General features: G+C 32.2%; 1 protein-coding gene across 2 annotated transcripts; it reads left to right on the top strand.

Annotated features, from left to right (window-relative positions):
* The first annotated feature begins 8,888 nt into the window (after positions 1-8,888).
* Positions 8,889-14,929, top strand: LOC139524187 (uncharacterized). Of its 2 annotated transcripts, none has more exons than XM_071318814.1 (4): positions 8,889-8,937; positions 11,833-12,229; positions 12,487-12,601; positions 13,516-14,929. In XM_071318814.1, exons 2-3 carry the CDS (start codon positions 11,953-11,955, stop codon positions 12,582-12,584), a joined length of 375 nt encoding a protein of 124 aa, XP_071174915.1. In that variant the 5' UTR covers positions 8,889-8,937; positions 11,833-11,952; the 3' UTR covers positions 12,585-12,601; positions 13,516-14,929. The 2 variants fall into 2 exon arrangements, with proteins under 2 accessions (XP_071174915.1, XP_071174914.1); XM_071318813.1 differs by having other exon boundaries at positions 8,897-9,015.
* The last annotated feature ends 1,019 nt before the right edge of the window (positions 14,930-15,948 follow it).

Genomic DNA, 15,948 nt, shown 5'->3' with positions numbered 1-15,948 from the left:
ACGAGCGCAAAATTTTTAATTTTTTGTCGTATATTGCTATCACGTTGGCGTCGTCAGCTGCGTCGTCGTTGTCGTCCGAAAACTTTTAGAATAAGCATTATTCTTGGTTTTCGCACAATAACTTTAGTTTAAGTAAATAGAAATCAATGAAATTTAAACACAAGGTTTATGACCAGAAAAGGAAGGTTAGTATTGATTTTGGGAGTTGAGGTCTGAACAGTTTAGGAATAAGGGGCCAAAAAGGGGCCCAAGTAAGCATTATTCTTGGTTTTCGCACCATAACTTTAGTTTAAGTAAATAGAAATCTATGAAATTTAAACACAAGGTTTATGACCACTAAAGGAAGGTTGGGTTTGATTTTGGGAGTTTTGGTCCCAACAGTTTAGGAATAAGGGGCCCAAAGGGTCCAAAATTGAACTTAGTTTGATTTCATCAAAAATTGAATAATTGGGGTTCTTTGATATGCCGAATCTAACTGTGTATGTCGATTCTTAATTTTTGGTCCCGTTTTCAAATTGGTCTACATTAAGGTCCAAAGGGTCCAAAATTAAACTTAGTTTGATTTTGACAAAAATTGAATCCTTGGGGTTCTTTGATATGCTGAATCTAAAAATGTACTTAGATTTTTTATTATTGGCCCAGTTTTCAAGTTGGTCCAAATCGGGTTCAAATTAAACTTTGTTTGATTTCATCAAAAATTGAATAATTTGGGTTCTTTGATATGCCAAATCTTACTGTGTATGTAGATTCTTAATTTTTAGTCCCGTTTTCAAATTGGTCTAGATTAAAGTCCAAAGGGTCCAAGATTAAACTAAGTTTGATTTTAACAAAAATTGAATTCTTGAGCTTTTTTGATATGCTGAATCTAAACATGTACTTAGATTTTTGATTATGGGCCCAGTTTTCAAGTTGGTTCAAATCAGGATCCAAAATTATTATATTAAGTATTGTGCAATAGTAAGAAATTTTCAATTGCACAGTATTGCGCAATAGCAAGAAATTTTCAATTGCACAGTATTGTGCAATAGCAAATATTTTCAATTGCACAGTATTGCGCAATAGCAAGAAATATCTAATTGGACAATATTGTGCAATAGCAAGAAATTTTCAATTGATTGGAGTTATCTTTCTTTGTCCAGAATAGTAGTTGAATCAACTTAAATCATTGTTTTATACAATATACAATGTATATTCACTTTTACTACCAACTGATAAATTAAAACAATCTTTACCATTCAGTGATAACAAGCACCTTTTGTTACATTTTAATATTTTATGATGTATTTAAATGAGTAGTTATTGTTGCAAACTCCATTAGAAATTTGAATTGAGATCAGTTTTGGAAAAAGGGAAAGGGCGATGTGAAAAAAAAATGGGGGGGGGTAAATTTTTCTCATTTCAGATTTCATAAATAAAAATAAAATTTCTTCAAACATTTTTTTGAGAGGATTAATATTCAACAGCATAGTGAATTGCTCAAAGGAAAAAAAAGTATTTTAAGTTCATTAGACCACATTCATTCTGTGTCAGAAACCTATGCTGTGTCAACTATTTAATCACAATCCAAATTTAGAGCTGAATCCAGCTTGAATGTTGTGTCCATACTTGCCCCAACCATTCAGGGTTCAACCTCTGCGGTCGTATAAAGCTGCGCCCTGCAGAGCATCTGGTTTATTGTTGTTTTTGAATCAGCTGTACATAAACTAAATAATTGTAAAATTTAAGCGATTTCTGTAATTTAGTTCTTTTTTTAGTTCGATATTACGTCTATTTCTCCTATTAGTTCAACAGAAAAAAAGGACATTATCAAAAATGTATGCTTCTTTCGAAGGCAGATAGTGAGCGTAAATGAATGGTGACACCATTTTCTTATTTCATTTTTCTATTAAGTATTAGAGAAAGTTCATTTATAGAAAAATATAGCAAAATCCTATATTAAATAAAAAAAATGATTTAGACCCGTGAGTCCCCTCAAGATATGAGTTGAGCACACCTACCACATGCAAGTTTGGAACTTACAGCCTCACTGTTGATAGGTTAATGATACATTACAAGTGGTCTAGGTAAGTTAAATAGTCATTACTAAAGTCTGTCAGACATCTGGCAATGTCCAGTAATAAATGGTTTGGTCCAGTAAAATGTCATCAATTGACCAGTGTTGAGGTAAAACCTTTGTAGCAATCATAATGTTAAAGACTGCTAAAACACAGACTGGACCATCAATGCTTGAACAAATTATACTGGATCAAAAGACCATTGAGGTAAAAAAACAAAACAAAAAAAAACAACAACAACCGTAGGAACCTCTAGCTTAAAATATTGTAAACTCCCAAAAGTAATAAACATTTTATTGTTTCATTCATTTAAAAAGTATGTTTTCTACTGTCTGTGTCTGATCATTGCCAGAGTTTTATTTAGGGGGTGGGGTGCAGGCTTGGCCTCCTCTTTTTTTGTGGGAAAAAAAATGGTTGATTACACAAGTCATCACTAAGGCCTGACTGGAGCAGGCCCCCTCTTAGGCACTTATAAAAACTACCAGATGACTCCTTTTAAGAATCCCTGAATGAACGATTTCAATATACTCATTTTCGAGATTTTGACTTATATTTTGAAAACTATCTTAGATGGGTAGAAACACTAAACCACAAAAATGAACAATAGAAAATCTACAAAAAAATGTCAATTTTTCTAGAAAAATAAAAAAATTATCGTTAAAACATTGTTAGAGAAAGAAAGCAATGTTTGTGTTCAGTGGCAAATATTTCATGCATATTTAGAACAGAAAGAGAACAAGTTGATAATAAATAGATAAGATCTGCAATAGATAAAGGGAATTAAGACTGCCTCTTGAATTGAATGTTGTAAAGCGAGAAGGATGTTGCCTTCCAATATTCTACCTTCAGCATGATCAAAGAGTTCTTAATGATCAGATAGTGTGGCATTCACCTTACACAAATTATAAGATTTAATCAGAAAGAATTGAAATTTATACATCTTGCAGAATCATATGGAATCCCTTGTATAGCATTGGTTCCACTGTAATTTTGTGTTCAGTGCTTAAGAAATTCCAAATTCTATTTAATGATCTTTAATCTGTAGTTTACAGATGTTAAAATCTGGAAATGACAAATCAAAGAAACCGAAAACAACATTTACGGGAAACACATGAACTCCATAAGAAATAAGTGGAGAAATCAGTGCTGGAAGAAAATTAAAGTATCATTATTAAAAGTCTGCAAGTATTAAAATTCAATACTAAAAGGCAAACTAGAGGCTCTCAAGAGCCTGTGTCACTCACCTTGGTCTATGTGCATATTAAACAATGGACAAAGATAAATTCATGACATAATTGTGTTTTGGTGATGGTGATGTGTTTGTAGATCTTACTTTACTGAACATTCTTGTTGCTACAATTATCTTTATCTATAATGAACTTGGCCCAGTAATTACAGTGGAAAATATTTTCTAAAAATTTACAAAAATTTATGAAAAATGCTAAAAATTAACTATAAAGGGCAATAACTTCTTAAGGGGTCAATTGACTATTTTGGTCATGAAACTTATTTGTAGATCTTGTTTTGCTGAACATTATTGCTGTTTACAGTTTATCTCTAACTACAATAATATTCAAGATAATAACAAACTAGAGACTCTAAAGAGCCTGTGTCGCTCACCTTGGTCAACAAAGGACACAGATGGATTCATGACAAAATTGTGTTTTGGTAATGGTGATGTGTTTTTAGATTTTACTTTACTTCGGGCCAGGTGAGCTAAAAACGGCAAAATTTCCTTATAATTACCAATTCAGGGCAGTAACCTAACAACGGATTGTCCGATCCATGTGAAAATATCAGGGCAGATAGATCTTAACTTGATAGACATTTTTACCCTGTCAGATTTGCTCTAAATGCTTTGGTTTTTGAGTTATAAGCCAAAAACTGCATTTTACCCCTATGTTCTATTTTTAGCCATGGCGGCCATCTTGGTTGGTTGGCAGGGTCACGCCACATATTTTTTAAACTAGATACCCCAATGATGATTGTGGCCAAGTTTGGTTTAATTTGGCCAAGTAGTTTCAGAGGAGAAGATTTTTGTAAAAGATTACTAAGATTTACGAAAAAATAGTTAAAATTTGACTATAAAGGGCAATAACTCCTAAAGGGGCCAACTGACCATTTCGTTCGTGTTGACGTATTTGTAAATCTTACTTTGCTGAACATTATTGCAGTTTACCGGTTGTCTCTATCCATAATAATATTCAAGATAATAACCAAAAAACAGCAAAATTTCCTTAAAAATACCAATTCAGGGGCAGCAACCCAACAACAGGTTTTCCCATTCATCTGAAAATTTCAGGACAGATAGATCTTGACCTGATAAACACTTTTGATCCATGTCTGATTTGCTCTAAATGCTTTGGTTTTTGAGTTATAAGCCCAAAACTGCATTTTACCCCTATGTTCTATTTTTAGCCATGGTGGCCATCTTGGTTGGTTGGCCGGGTCATGCCACACATTTTTTAAACTAGATACCCCAAAGATGATTGTGGCCAAGTTTGGATCAATTTGGCCCAGTAGTTTCAGAGGAGAAGATTTTTGTAAAAGATTTCTAAGATTTACGAAAAATGGTTAAAAATTGACTATAAAGGGCAATAACTCCTAAAGGGGTCAACTGACTATTTTGGTCGTGTTGACTTATTTGTAAATCTTACTTTGCTGAACATTATTGCTGTTTACAGTTTATCTCTATCTATAATAATATTCAAGATAATAACCAAAAACAGCAAAAATTCCCTAAAATTACCAATTCAGGGACAGCAACCCAACAACGGGTTGTCGGATTCATCTGCAAATTTGAGGGCAGAAAGAAATTGACCTGATAAACAATTTTATCTTGTCAGATTTGTTCTAAATGCTTTTGTTTTTTAGTTATAAGCCAAAAACTGCATTTTACCCCTATGTTCTATTTTTAGCCATGGCGGTCATCTTAGTTGGTTGGCTGGGTCACGCCACACATTTTTTAAACTAGATACCCCAATGATGATTGTGGCCAAGTTTGGTTTAATTTGGCCCAGTAGTTTCAGAGGAGAAGATTTTTGTAAAAGCTAACGACGACGGACGACGGACGCCAAGTGATGGGAAAAGCTCACTTGGCCCTTTTGGCCAGGTGAGCTAAAAATGAAGAAACAAAAATTTGGGTATAAGTCCTATAAAAAGTTGTCACGTTAAAAGACAGTTATGATGTATATGAACATTTCGTAGAACTCAACACTTTATTTATGCTTTTACTCCTGTCAGATTTAAAAATTAAAAATGGAAACGGCGAATGTGTTAAAGACAACAACCTGACCAAAGAGCATAAAAAAGTCCAAAGCCACCAAATGGGTCTTGAGCACAGAGAGAAATTCTGCACCAGGAAGAATGCTTCAGCTGGCCCCAAAATAAAAAGGTGTACTAGTTCAGTGAAAATGGACACACTTATCTTCGAAACATATAAATGAATTGAAATTTAAAAACATGAAAGACTAACAAAGGCCAGAATCTCTGGACTTGGGACAGGCGCAAAAATGACGCGAGGTTAAACATGTTTTGCGAGATCTCATCCCTACCCCGTTACCTCTAGCCAATCGGTAGAATAAACAAACAATGCAGCAATTCGTACAGTTTGGAGTCCAAGTCCAATATCAGAATAGGTAATATTTTTCAGAATAATAGACAAAACTTGCATTTTATTATTGTTAGCCATGTCAGCCATCTTGGTTAGCAGGTGGGGTCATCATACACATTTTTAAGTCCCATGGCCCTTGAGATCAAGTAAACTTTTTTTCTCATTACTTGGAGTCTGTCGTCTGTTTACTCAGTTTACAAAGATCTTTACCTCTGAAACTACTTGGCCAAATTTACCCAATCTTGGCCACAATCATCAGTCTATTTTAAGAAAACATTGAACATTGTGGTTTATATTGTTAAATTCTTTTAAACAAATTGTATATTCTATGTTTGAGCTGTATACATATTTTTTTAATTATCTCTATGGTAAATGTTGAATAAACTAATCATTGTACTAATTTTGCCAATAATGGGTCTTCTTTTGGAAAACTAGAGGCTCTAAAGAGCCTGTGTCGCTCACCTTGGTTTATGTGCATATTAAACAAAGGACACAGATGGATTGATGACAAAATTGTGTTTTGGTGTTGGTGATGTGTTTGTAGATCTTAATTTACTGAACAATCTTGCTGCTTACAATTATCTCTATCCATAATGAAATTGGCCCAGAATGTAACATTGGAAAATATTTTGTAAAAATTTACAAAAATTAAAAAAATTATGAAAATTGTAAAAAAAAAATGACTATAAAGGGCAATTACTCCTTAAGAGGTCAATTGACCACTTTGATCATATTGACTTATTTGTAGCTCTTATTTTGCTGTACATTATTGCTGTTTACAGTTTATCTCTAACTATAATAATATTCAAGATCATAATATTTTTACAAAAACGGTAAAATTTCATTAAAATTACCAATTTAGGGACAGCATCGGACCACATTTGGACCAATTTAAAAAAAAACGGGGCCCAAATTCCCAAAACTTTATTCAGTTAGATTTAGCATATTAGCTAACCCAAAGAATTCAAGAATAAAACGCCATTGAAATTTTTCAAGAAATAAGCAATTTATAAAAGTATTAGAAAAGTATTGTTTTTTGCCCTTTTTTGACCCCTAATTCCTACACAATTTAGGCCATAACCCCCAAAATCAATCATGACCTTCTTTTTACGGTATGGAACCTTGTGGTACAATTCAGAAAGATCCATACACTTTCACACAAGTTATCGTCTGGAAACTAAGTGTCTTTAGATGACGCTGACGTCAAAAACGTGATACCAATATACAAATTTATGCAAATTTTTTTTGCAGTTGTATAAAAAGTCCATAAAAGCTTACAAAATGGAACAACATACTATGTCAATCAATGGAATGAATGGAAAACAACTATCACTTTCCTGACTTGGTACAAGCAGTTTATCTGTTCTTAAATGAAAACTGATTGCAAAGAAGGCTTGATTGAACCTGGATTATGAAAATTGCATTTACTTTAGTTTTGACAAGTATTATTTTGCTAATATATTTGCCAATTCCTGTAACTGACCCTGTAATTAGAGATCCCTTTTTCAGTTGTCTCCCTTATGAGGGGCAGCAACCCGATAACGTGTTCTCCGATTCATCTGAAAATTTGAGGGCAGATAGATCTTGACCTGATCAACAATTTTACCATTATCAGATTTGCTCTAAATGCCATGGTTTCAGAGATATAAGCCAAAATGTACATTTTACCCCTACGTTCTATTTTAAGCCATGGCGGCCATCTTGGAAGGTTGGCCGGGTCACCGGACACATTTTTTAAACTAGATACCCCAATGATGATTGTGGCAAAGTTTGGTTTAATTAGGCCCAGTAGGTTCAGAGAGGAAATTTTTTGTAAAAGTTAATGACGACGGACGACAGACGAACGCCAAGTGAAGAGAAAAGCTCACTTGGCCAAGGTGAGCTAAAAAAAGATATAGCTCATAGCTCCTTCATAAAGACAAATCTTAAATGTGCAATAAACTGTGGTTAATTCCAATAAATGAAACTAATTATTTTCAATTTTCTTCTTTAAAACTGTTTCTATCTAAAACTTGGTGAATGTGTTTTTGTGTTTTTATGAACATAAGAAAATGATACGTCAAAATATAAGAATTTTACCTCAGAGTGAAGGAAATGGCAGAGCGCATCTTCGATAGCCAAAGGTACATTCCACTTACCTCCTCTTATTGGATCGTACCCTTGGCTAACGAAGATGGGCAGAACGAAAACTGGATGGTTTCTCATATTTTTTTCCTTGTATTTATTAATGGAATTCAGTCTGCCACACATTTTTTAAAGATTCTAATACTGATGCAATTCAGTGTGTCACACAAGATATTGAGAACGAACTTTTTAAATATTTTATAAACTGAATCTCGTTATTGTATGCTGAGATAATAAAATACTTGAATCTTAACTATGACTGGAATTTTCAGAAAATTGTATAAAGAATGCAAGTTGAAATTAATATGAATAAAACGAAAATTATGTTATTTTCAAGAGGTAGAAAATTACATTTAGAACTTTGAAGTAATTTTCAAAGTAATTTTACTAACTGGTTAGGAAAATAAGTTTAAACTTGTTCTTGTTAACATTTTGTTCTGTGGTGGATTGAAGACTTTATGGTGCTCTCTCGACATCGTTACAATAGTGCTGTAGTTGGGTTATCATGGGCATATGACTCCCACATCACTATTTATTTATCATTAGACATAATCTGGTCTAAATAAAAACAAGAAATGTATTGTTTGCTTTACATTTTTTGTGTGTTTTTTACTAGCTGCTACGTTTTGCAACTCTAAGTACACGTCTGATACAATAATCCAACTACCAAATTGTTGTAACGATATCGAGAGGGGACCATAAAGACTAAAGGCACCGTCTAATAAACAGGACTAAATACCATCATATTTTTATGGAGATTTTTAAAGATTAAATCTAAATTTCTTAAAAAGGATATTATTTGTTTCAAAAGGGAAGCAAACAAAAAAGTGTCTTTCAATTGAAAATGTCTTTCCTAATTAGAAGCCGTTTTTTTTTCTTGGAAATAACACACATTTTATAAATGCCGTAGGGCTATTATACTAAGTAAAGTACTTTAATAGTCCCAGATAAATGTTCCAATGATTTTTGTAAATTTTTTATGCTTAATCTAATCGTGATTTCAGATTTTAGATTTTAGACTCCGTTTTCAAATTGGTCCAATGATATATGATACAGTATTATTTAAACACCTTTTTGGTTTATGGACCAACCGTCAGAAAAAACCGGAAATTGGATTTACCTGAAAAGACAGGTACGAAAACACAGGTGTGTGTTGTTATTTTTTTTTAGGTGGAAAGAATATGTTGGCATACATCTTTGTTTGAAAATGACAACATGTTCAAGGTATTGCTTCACATAATCTTTATCAGTTTAAATAATTTCTGAAATATTTAAAAATCCAGAAAAAAAAGGATACAAACAATTAAAAGCTTGATGACATCAGAGTCACGTACTACTCCTTTATAATTGAAAGTAAATCAAAATCAAGTGGAAAATTGAAGAAAAAAAAAACAATGTAATGCATTACTTTCAATTACACCATTTCACATGTAATTGAAAATATGTTCAGTTACACATCACCTTTAATCAATTTTATAATTGGTAATTACAAGTAAGTACAATTACATTTTGAATTACCCCAGGTAGATAAAAGATACCTATGTCGGTAATTACATTTTTGAGTACCATAGGTCTGTATAAGATATCTACAGATAATTACTTATTTTATATATTTTACCCCCAGGTTTGTACAGGTCTGTTTATGATTTATTTTATTTTTTTTAAAGATATCTTATATATTGTATGAAATTTAAAAACGTTTCTTCTATTTTCTATGTGATTTCTCATAAAATTTATAAAAAGTTTATAAATTATAAAGTTGATGAGAATTTTTTTTAACACAAAAATAGATATATTGCACTTTTATTTCATATCTTATCAAAAATCAAATGTCTCATATAAGATACTTCATAAGCTATATATAAGATACCTTATGAATAATAAGTAAGATACCCTATAAGATATAGAAGATACCTGATAAATAAAAAGTAAGATACCTGATACATAACATGTAAGTAATATTATAAAATATATCTGATATAATTAATGAGATATCTCTTTAAAGTTTAGAGAATATTGTGTTAATGGCAGATTGATTGATTGATTGTTGTTTGCTTTATGCTGTTAATGGCAGATATGTGTTGGTCTGTTAATCAGACCACAACTTTTTTAAGACCGATTTATATCTTGACAAATATGTATTTGTTGAAGACCTGCAGATGGTATATGTTTGGTTGCTGTCTGATTGAACGAATGCCTCATCTTCTTTAATTCAATTGTAATTCTTCAAAATGAAGATCACCAAAGCTATTGCTTGGTGAACTTTTTGTCATGACCTTACAAGGCTTAGGAAACAACTTTCCCAATAGTAATTTGAAATAAGGACATTGTACATGTTTAACAGAAAGATCATATGTATGAATAAAAGGATACATGGGGTGTATTTCACTGAGACAACAACCCAATAACAAAACTAAATAGACATCATAGGTCAACATACAGTTTTTGTCTTTAGAAGTCAGACTGGTTTGTTCCTTGTTGTGTGTATGTTCATATTAAAGAAAATTTGTTTTTTAAAAGATCAGATATTTATTTGGGGCCAAAAGTTTGTATTAAATGCAAAAATCCTTGATTATAAAAAATTAAAATGGAAGATAAAATTAAACCTTTGAGAATACTAAAGGATGTACACAGATTAGGAGATTAAACATTTGAATATAACCTCCAAAGTTTCCTGTTGTAAATTGTATAATTTTAACATTAAGAATCTTTTTAGCTCACCTGGCCCTTTCTCATCACTTTGCTTCCGTCGTCGGCGGCAGCGTCGTCATCCGGCGTCGTCTGTTAACTATTACAAAAATGTTCTCCTCTGAAACTACTGGGCTTAATCAAACCAAACTTAGACACAATCATTATTGGGGTATCTATTTTTTAAAATGTGTCCGGTGACCCGGCCAACCAACCAAGATGGCTGCCATGGCTAAAAATAGAACATAGGGGTAAAATGCAGTTTTTGGCTTATAACTCAAAAACCAAAGCAGTTAGAGCAAATCTGACAAGGGTTAAATTGTTTAACAGGTCAAGATCTATCTGCCCTGAAAATTTTCAGATGAATCGAACAACCCGTTGTTGGGTTGCTGCCTCTGAATTGGTAGTTTTAAGGAAATTTTGCTGTTTTTGGTTATTATCTTGAATAATATTATAGATAGAGATAAACTATAAACAGCAATAATGTTCAGCAAAATAAGATTTACAAATAAGTCAACATGACCGAAATGGTCAGTTGACCCCTTTAGGAGTTATTGCCCTTTATAGTCAATTTTTAACCATTTTTCGTAAATCTTAGTAATCTTTTACAAAAATCTTCTCCTCTGAAACTACTGGGCCAAATTAAACCAAACTTGGCCACAATCATCATTGGGGAATCTAGTTTATAAAATGTGTCCGTTGACCGGGCCAACCAACCAAGATGGCCACCATGGCTAAAAATAGAACATAGGGGTAAAATGCAGTTTTTGGCTTATAACTGAAAAACCAAAGCATTTAGAGCAAATCTGACAGGGGATAAAATTGTTTATCAGGTCAAGATCTATCTGCCCTGACATTTTCAGATGAATCGGACAACCTGTTGTTGGGTTGCTGCCCCTGAATTGGTAATTTTAAGGAAATTTTGCTGTTTTTGGTTATTATCTTGAATATTTTTATAGATAGAGATAAACTGTAAACAGCAATAATGTACAACAAAATAAGACCTAAAATTAAGTCAACATGTCTAAAATGATCAATTGAATCCCCTAAGGAGTTATTGTCCTTTATAGTCAATTTTTAACAATTTTCATAAAATTCGTAAATTTTTACTAACATTTTCAACTGAAACTACTGAGCCAAGTTCAAGAATGTTCAGTAAAGTACCCGGTAAGATGTACAAACACATCACCATCACCAAAACACAATTTGTTATGAATCCATCTGCTTTCTTTTTTTAATATTCACATAGACCAAGCAAGGTAAGAGACACTGTGACAGAGGCTCTTTAGAGCCTCTAGTTATCCTTAGACTTAATGAGTTTAATAATAAACATAATAATTCTTTATTTTTCAGAACTGTTCAAAATTTTAAATGAAGATGATTACTTTTGTTAAATTCAAATGTTACCTGAATATCAAGCTTCTAGACTATTATGAGTTATAAAACGAAGATAAAACATTGCTTCATTGAGTTATGGTAAATGAAATTGGTGGCATTGATCCTGGCAACGTACCACAGCCCACAACTACCTCAACAACCCAACCACCTCCTGGACCAAACCAACCATTAGACAACGAAAACCGACGATCTACAACTGATACCATCGCGGCCTTAACTGTTGCCATATTATCTGTTATTGTAATTATAACCATTTTGTTGCTTGTTAGAGCTATCAGAAAGAGACGACAGGCTAGACAAGGGAGGGAACTCAATCCTGTTGCCACTATATCTACCGGCGTAATGGGCACAGGTATAGTAAAGACAATTTAGCCATTTTAATGTATGAACTTTGGCTCATTTTACTATAATTGAAAAAAAATTGATTTGATGATTTTAAGAAAAATTTCATCAACATTAATTTTGCATTCTATACATTATTAATCTATTTTGAAAGAATTCAATCAGTAATATTTCAGTCCTCATTTTAGAAAATAAATATATTTTAAGAAAAAATGTATAAATCAGTAAAGAGTTATAGAAATTGATTCAATGAGTTTACATTGACAGGTGTAGCAGCTTACAGTAATGCAGCCATGGATTGGGAACCAGTGAACCATGACCATGAAATGACAGTAAGACCTTCATCGTCTCATCACAGAAGCTAGCATAATGTTTCTTAAAAGTAAGTTTATTCATAAATAATACTAGGCAAAAATGCAAAACTCCAAGGTAAATTAAAAATAAAATGCTCCGCAGGGCACAGCTTGATACGACTGCAGAGGTCAAACCCAGAACAGTTGGGGCAAGTATGGACACAACATTCAAGCTTGATACAGCTCTGAATTTGAATTGTGATTAAATATTTGACCCAGCATAGGTTTCTGACACAGAATGAATGTGGTCTAATGAACTTAAAAAAAAAAATTTACCTTCTGGTATCATGGTCCAATATCCAAAATTTAAATACATGGATTGATTCAGCATATCAAAGAATCCCAAGAACTCAATTTTTGATGTAATCAAACAAATTTAAATTTTGGATCCCAATTTGGACCAACTTGAAAACTGGGCCCATAATCAAAAATCTAAATACATGTTTAGATTCAGCATATTAAAGAACCCCAAGAATTTTTGTTTAAATCAAGTGAAGTTAAATTTTGGACCCTTTGTACCTTAATGTAGACCTATAACAGGACTCCAAAAACTTAATTCCCAGTTAGTATCAGCATATAAGGGAACCGAAAGAGTTCAAGAATAAAGCCCCATTGAAATTGGTCAAGAAATAAGCAATTTATACAAAGTATTGTTTTTGGCCCCTAATATGTAAATGAATGGAACGAATGGAAAACAACTGTCACTTCTCTGACTTGGTACAAGCAGTTTATCTGTTCTTAAATGAAAAATTTAAAGGAGGCTTGATTGAACCTGGATTATAAAAATTGCATTTGCTTTAGTTTTGACAAATATTATTTTGCTAATTACAAGACTAAAAACTCCTGTTAGACTGCATTACTAGAGAAATACTTGATACTGGACAATTGTTTTTTTTTAGTCTGTAAAATAATGTTCTTATGTAAATTTATTTTCTGTTTTTAGATTTCTTAGATGGTGCATATAAATAGCTTAGTTAGAATGCAACAGAACCAGGCTAGGATCAAATATCTACACATTTATTTAATTGCATTTAAATGCTGATCTCAACCATATATCAGTACCGGTATTACAGCACACAAATGAGTTGGTTGAATATCAGACTTGGTGGTGTTATTAGAACCTCTGTAAAACAGGGTGATTGGGGTTGATAGTTCATTGATCTGGGACCCATTCTTACAATGTATATAACCTATTTTAAAAATAAACAGGGATATTTCAATGATATGCATGCATGAAATGTCATTTACTGGCAATCATTGAAACATCACTTTTCTAGAAGTGAGTATTAGTAATTCATCTTGTTTATATTGTACATATCACAGAATTGTTTTCAGTAACAATTCTCTAATTCATCTTCATTTAATCTTTGCATCATGTATATTTAAGGATATATGTCTATATAATGTAGGACTATAATTAAGTCTATCTTATAAAACAAACCCAGTATTTTTCTTTCTGAATTAAAAGCACGGTATGAAAAATATATACCTGCTAACCTTTTCATAGTTCCATGGGTGATTTTGAGCTCAGGAGGGCATATAGAAGGATTCTCTTCTTATGGTGTGGATTCATTATTATTTGTTGGATATCAATTTTCGTGGCTTCCATAGATAAAAGGAAAACCACAAATTTAAAAGATCAACCAAATGTAAATTTACTCTGATTATATGCAGACTTTTGTAACCAAAAAATCAAATATCAATGAAAGTTTTTCTCAATCCACGAAAAATGGTAACCAACATAAATGAATCCATAGTCAATTTAAGTCATTGTCAAGTATTTTTAATCTACAACTGTATTGTATGAATGGGTATGCATGTGCTTAAAAAACTGTTTTAACTCATTTGAATGCCTGTTTTAAGGTGTTTAGTAAATATAATAACAAATTTCAAAATTCAGGTCAACACTCAACACCTCTCATGGGAGAAATCCCCAATAAATCCTAAAGTTTGGCAGGTCTGTAATCGATATCCATTTCTAGAAGACAGTAATTTCAAAAAGTTTTCCTGAGGAAAATTTTGTGCAATAATATAATTTTGTATAAAAAAGCAATCTGAAAGAGAGAGAATCATTTGGTAAAAAAAAATTATCTAATCAAATTGTAAAAAGTAAATGATTGATAGAGTTGTTTCCCTTTTACAGCTCTAAAATTTGAATTGCTCATAAAAGTCTATCAGTACTTAAAGTCTTTGTATTATATATTTTTGCATAATGACCTCAAGTTACTATATGTTCTATTTTAATAATTTGTTATTTTTGTTGTTACAATTTGTACTATAAGATGATGCTATATATAACCAACCATGTTAATATTCCATGTCAGTCAGATGCTTGTTAATAAATTTATATTATTATTGATGTTCTTATTTGTAACTGTTAGAATGTTTATTTTCATATTCAATTTCAACCTGAACATACATGAAATAATTTCCAGTGGACATTAAGCAGCCAACAACAACAATTTATATTCAATTTCCACCTTGTGGTTGTGATTCCAACCTTTTTAATTCATAGGGTTGTATAGTGCAGCCCATAGGGGTGTCTGTCCTCTTCATGTATCCAAAAACTCCATGTCTACCTCTTACTGTAACATTTAAATTTTAAATTTTCTATTTCTATAGTTTTTGCCTAAAACACAAGGGTAAAACAAATCGTAATTTAAGAGCAATAACATCTCTTTATTAATTTCATCTATACCTACCAATCTTCTGACCATGTCTTGCTGATTAAAGTTGCTTTCTATTAATTATAGTTTTCAAGATAAAAAATGCCAAAAATTGGTAAAAATCTAAATTAAAGGGCAATTAGGATTTGACATCCAGTTTTGATGCAAATGGTCAGAAAGAAGATCTCAACATTCTGAACATTAATGCCCTGTCAGAATTTCTTTATCTGATGCTGTTTTCAAGACAAGACAAAATCTTGCATTTTACAGTGTTCTTGTTTAAGCCATTTTAAGCATGTTGATTTGCAGTAGGGTTTATTGTACAGTTTTTGAAATAGGCAGCCCAATCAAGATAGTGGCCAAATTTGTTTAAATAGACAGCCCAATTAAGATAGTGGCCAAATTTGTTTAAATAGACAGCCCACTTAAGATAGTGGCCAAATTTGTTTAAATAGACAGCCCACTTAAGATAGTGGCCAAATTTGTTTAAATAGACAGCCCAATTAAGATAGTGGCCAAATTTGTTTAAATAGACAGCCCAATTAAGATAGTGGCCAAATTTGTTTAAATAGACAGCCCACTTAAGACAGTGGCCAAATTTGTTTAAATAGACAGCCCAAATAAGACAGTGGCCAAATTTGTTTAAGTAGACAGCCCAATTAAGATAGTGGCCAAATTTGTTTAAATAGACAGCCCAATTAAGATAGTGG

This window comes from Mytilus edulis, chromosome 5, assembly GCF_963676685.1.
Source record: "Mytilus edulis chromosome 5, xbMytEdul2.2, whole genome shotgun sequence".
Lineage (NCBI taxonomy): Eukaryota > Metazoa > Mollusca > Bivalvia > Mytilida > Mytilidae > Mytilus > Mytilus edulis.
Note: the sequence above shows the minus strand (reverse complement) of the source record. Positions and strands in the feature narration are given on the sequence as shown.